The following is a 3,938-nucleotide window of genomic DNA, read 5'->3' as shown; positions in this document are numbered from 1 at the left end:
TGATTGTAAATCCAGCGTATAGTTTCAGTATAAATGTGCCTGCTCTGTCGTGGTCTCAGAATTCTGTTAAACGAATATTGGGGAGCAAACTGCATCATAAAGACCAAGGATGGGAATGAAGTTGTGGAGAAGGATTTGGCCATAAAAAGATTTCACAAGATTTAAACATCTTGCGGAGCACTGTTCGATCAATCATTTTGAAATGGAGAGCGTATCAGACCACTGGAAACCTACCAAGAAATCCTGAAATATGGCAAAAGGCCAATACTTTCGCGAGCACTGTAATCTAGTATACATGTTTTTGGACCGTGGAAGAGTTTCCTAAAGATAACTCGCATAAGCAAGCTCAAATAATTCTTCCGTCCTGATGGAAAACCAAACCTGCCCTCCAGACATAATCTAAATAAATCCTTCTTTACCGTGTGTTCTCTGTAGTGACTGGAGTAGTTTGATTGTGAAATTTAAAGTGTGTTATTCATGTTTTGTATCCAGAATGACAGTGTGTATGAGGCAAAGGAAGGTACCAAATTCCCAGTGAAATGGACTGCCCCCGAAGCCATCCACAACAACGTATTCACAATCAAATCTGATGTCTGGTCATTTGGTATTCTTCTGTATGAGATCATGACCTTTGGGAAAATGCCGTACCCAGGTAAGACCGGAGTTTGAAAATATAAAAATAAAAATCACACCAGTGCTAATGTACCGATTTGCATATTTATTTTATTCTGGTTAGCTCTGACATTTGTTCTTGTTTTTGTCAAGACATGACAAACTACCAGGTTGTCCAAAGAGTTCCTCAAGGCTACAGAATGTCACGTCCATCCAAATGTCCCAAAATCATGTATGACATCATGATGGACTGCTGGAATGAAAATGAACAGGACCGGCCAACGTTTGAGACTTTGCAGTGGAAGTTGGAGGATTTTTTTGACCTGAGCGCTACCTCCTATGACGACGCTGCCACCTATTAACACACTGAGTTGAAAACTCAATGATAAATTTAAACCAAAATCACTTGAATCCATACATGGATTTTGGATGTTTTGTAAAATTCCACTGTTAAATTTAGAACAGGATTGACTTTTGGATGTTGTACCGTGACACTATGCGAAGAAGCTGTTGTAGTCCTCCTAGTTTTGTGTTTTGCCAGTTGAATGGGCTCAGACTGCTTTCAGTAAATGAGCAAAGTAAATATAGTCTTTAAATATCTTGATGAACCAGTTCTACTTGTATTCACCCTAGCCAAATTCTTCCTGCTTGCTACATGCTGTTCTTTTGACGATATGACAATGAGTGAATCATACAACACTTTACCTCAGCTGATTGCATGTGATCTTAAGTCTTGAAGCCAGTAATATTTTCGTTGCCATTTTTGTATATTTGGTTATCTCTTGGTGCCATTCATTTGCTGTACTTTTAAGATTGATTTAAGCCTCCTTTTAACTGTTTCATTCTGTTTTATATGATTTGCTCTAATTTTAACAGAGTAGCTTACTGGCCTGCATAGGTGATTTTGTATGTTTTAACAAAAGTTTATTTTAATATAATGAATGACATTAAATAAGTGTTTAGATGATCTTATTGTCTTTTACATTGAATAAAACAAATGAATCAAACAGAATTCTTATGAAATAATTTGTTCATGTTGCAGGCAGCATAGCTGCCTAGAGATTTCTGGATATGGAAATGTATTGTATTATAATGTATCCGATTCAAGCATTTAGTAAAAAGTAACTCTACAAAAAAAAAATCTATAAACAATGTAAAATAAAAAAGTCGGCAAACAGTGTAGTGGCTCTGTATTGTATAGCTTAGGCCCACTGTGCACAGAGTAACGCGGCTCAAGTTAACGCGACTGTAGAGGACCATCAGGGACAAATATACAGTTGGTGACTCTTTCCTGTACGGAAAGAGCAATCAAGATGCAAATTCTGCAGATACCAGGGTCTGGTTGGAGCAACAGAGGTTGGTTTTCAGTGCTTCACAGCCACATCCACCCCTTCCGCCCCAACACTGACCCACCAACCTAATGGCGATGTCACGATAATGGCAATATCGTGATATCGGTGTCAGGGCCGGCCCTAGGTGATTTGGTGCCCTAGGCGAAAGTGTAGATTTGACAGTGACACATTTGGTCACCCTACCATATACTATAAATGAATTGCCTTCAATTATTACTTTTTATAGTCTTGACAATCTTTTGAGTACAATTTATATTGTAAATAGACATTTTAACGTTGACTGTTCCCTTTATAAATACCTTAAAACAAAAATAAACCATACAGAAATACAGATTCTTAGTCAATAAAACATAATCTTGAGCAGTAGCATTGCTAAATATTTACCAAGGAGCACACTCCAGTGGACAAAAACGTTAATATTTTACTATGTAGTAAATTACACAATGAACATGAAATATAGCAACATTAGTTAAACAATGAAACATTGCTCCAATACGAACCTCGTTCCCTTCTCAGCCAGGTGCTAAAGAATCGTTTGCTGAAGTAGTTAACTTAAGTTTTCTCTGATTCCCTGTGGCGCTCACACGTCTTAGTTTTTGGAAGACGGCGCTACTAAGTACGTCGGTTACTTACGTCAGTTCCTACCGTTTTATGAGACCTTTTCCTCAAATTCCTTCAAAATAAAAGAATCAAGTATTTTATAATAGCACAATAAAACACAATTCTGCAATACAAAAATGCAGAAACAAAAATAATAGGGTCATTTACATATTTTATTTTAGAAAACCTGCGAAAACCTTTTTTTTGCCCTGCAATTTGGCATCCCCTCCACTAGATAGCGCCCTAGGTGACCGCCTACTTTGCCTATGCCCTGGGCCTGATCGCTGTAATATTAAATGGCCACGATATCGTCGTTGTAATGTCACAATATTAAAAGCAGCCATCTGTTAAAAAGGAGAGGTTGTATTCCATTTGTGAGGTTCCAGCACCTTCTGGTGGTTAGTTTATTTGAGCAGTTTAATTCTAATGAGGCATGTTTTTGGCCAGCTACCTTTAAGACCCACGCTAATGGCCAGATGAAAGAAAAGAGAGAGAGAGAGAGAGCAATGATGATGACATGTCGAAACGGTAAGATTATTGAATAAACAATATCGAGCTCTCTCGCTCAAAAAACCCCCACAAAAAAAAAAACAGAGACTTGGGTCAAACTGACCCATGAAGTAGATCGGTCCATTTTTGATCCATAATTGGGTTATTTTTTACACAACGTTTTTTAGTACAGGTTTAGCTCTGCCCACAAACACCACTCTTCGGCAGCAATGGTTTGTGAGGCCCTGTAAAGGCAACTTGAGCAGGGTATTATGTTCTGAGATGATACGCATAAGACATACAACTAATTTAATTTGCCTTCTGAATATAAAGTGCACACATTACTTTTGAATTTTCCAATAAACATCAAGGAAGTAAACTAGAAACTAAAACTACCTATAATAATCCGTGTTTATCCATCTATCCGCCAGTGACTCCCAAGTTTGGCTGCACACGAGAGCAAAATTCATAGGCTACCACAGAAAGTAAATACAACTGAGCTGACTGAGTTGATGATGATGATGATGATGATGATAATAATAATAATAATAATAATAATAACAACACTTTAAATAATTTAAAATAATATCCAGAGTTAATGCTTTAATTTTTACATATTTACTCTACATAGTGGGGGGAAAACTACTTTCCCCATTTGTGTGCTTGTTTTTACATCACATGTTCTGTATTAATAACACGTTTTGACCTTGACACACAAAGTATAGCCTACCTAATGGAATCAGTCTACATGTACATGTACATGCAATCAAGCATTGCTTTTAATGGAGCTCTGCCCCCACCAAGGTGGCCCCCACGTATGAACGTCTCTTATCAGGCTGTATTAGCTGTAACCGAAAGATGGCAGTAATGCTGTTTAATAGACAC

At 37.6% G+C, this 3,938-nt stretch overlaps 1 protein-coding gene across 1 annotated transcript in view; it reads left to right on the top strand.

The window, feature by feature from the left end:
- Positions 1-1,624, top strand: part of frk (fyn-related Src family tyrosine kinase) — a 64,197-nt gene extending 62,573 nt beyond the window's left edge. The window contains exons 7-8 of the mRNA XM_077552710.1: positions 493-652; positions 766-1,624. Of these exons, the coding sequence (XP_077408836.1) occupies positions 493-652; positions 766-974 (369 nt within the window). The 3' untranslated portion in view covers positions 975-1,624. The remainder of the gene's footprint in view (positions 1-492; positions 653-765) is intronic.
- Positions 1,625-3,938: the final 2,314 nt, after the last annotated feature.

The sequence above is a fragment of the Vanacampus margaritifer genome, chromosome 19 (genome assembly GCF_051991255.1).
Source record: "Vanacampus margaritifer isolate UIUO_Vmar chromosome 19, RoL_Vmar_1.0, whole genome shotgun sequence".
In the NCBI taxonomy this organism is placed as follows: domain Eukaryota; kingdom Metazoa; phylum Chordata; class Actinopteri; order Syngnathiformes; family Syngnathidae; genus Vanacampus; species Vanacampus margaritifer.
The sequence above is the reverse complement of the archived record's forward strand: the minus strand, read 5'-3'. Positions and strand labels throughout refer to the sequence as shown.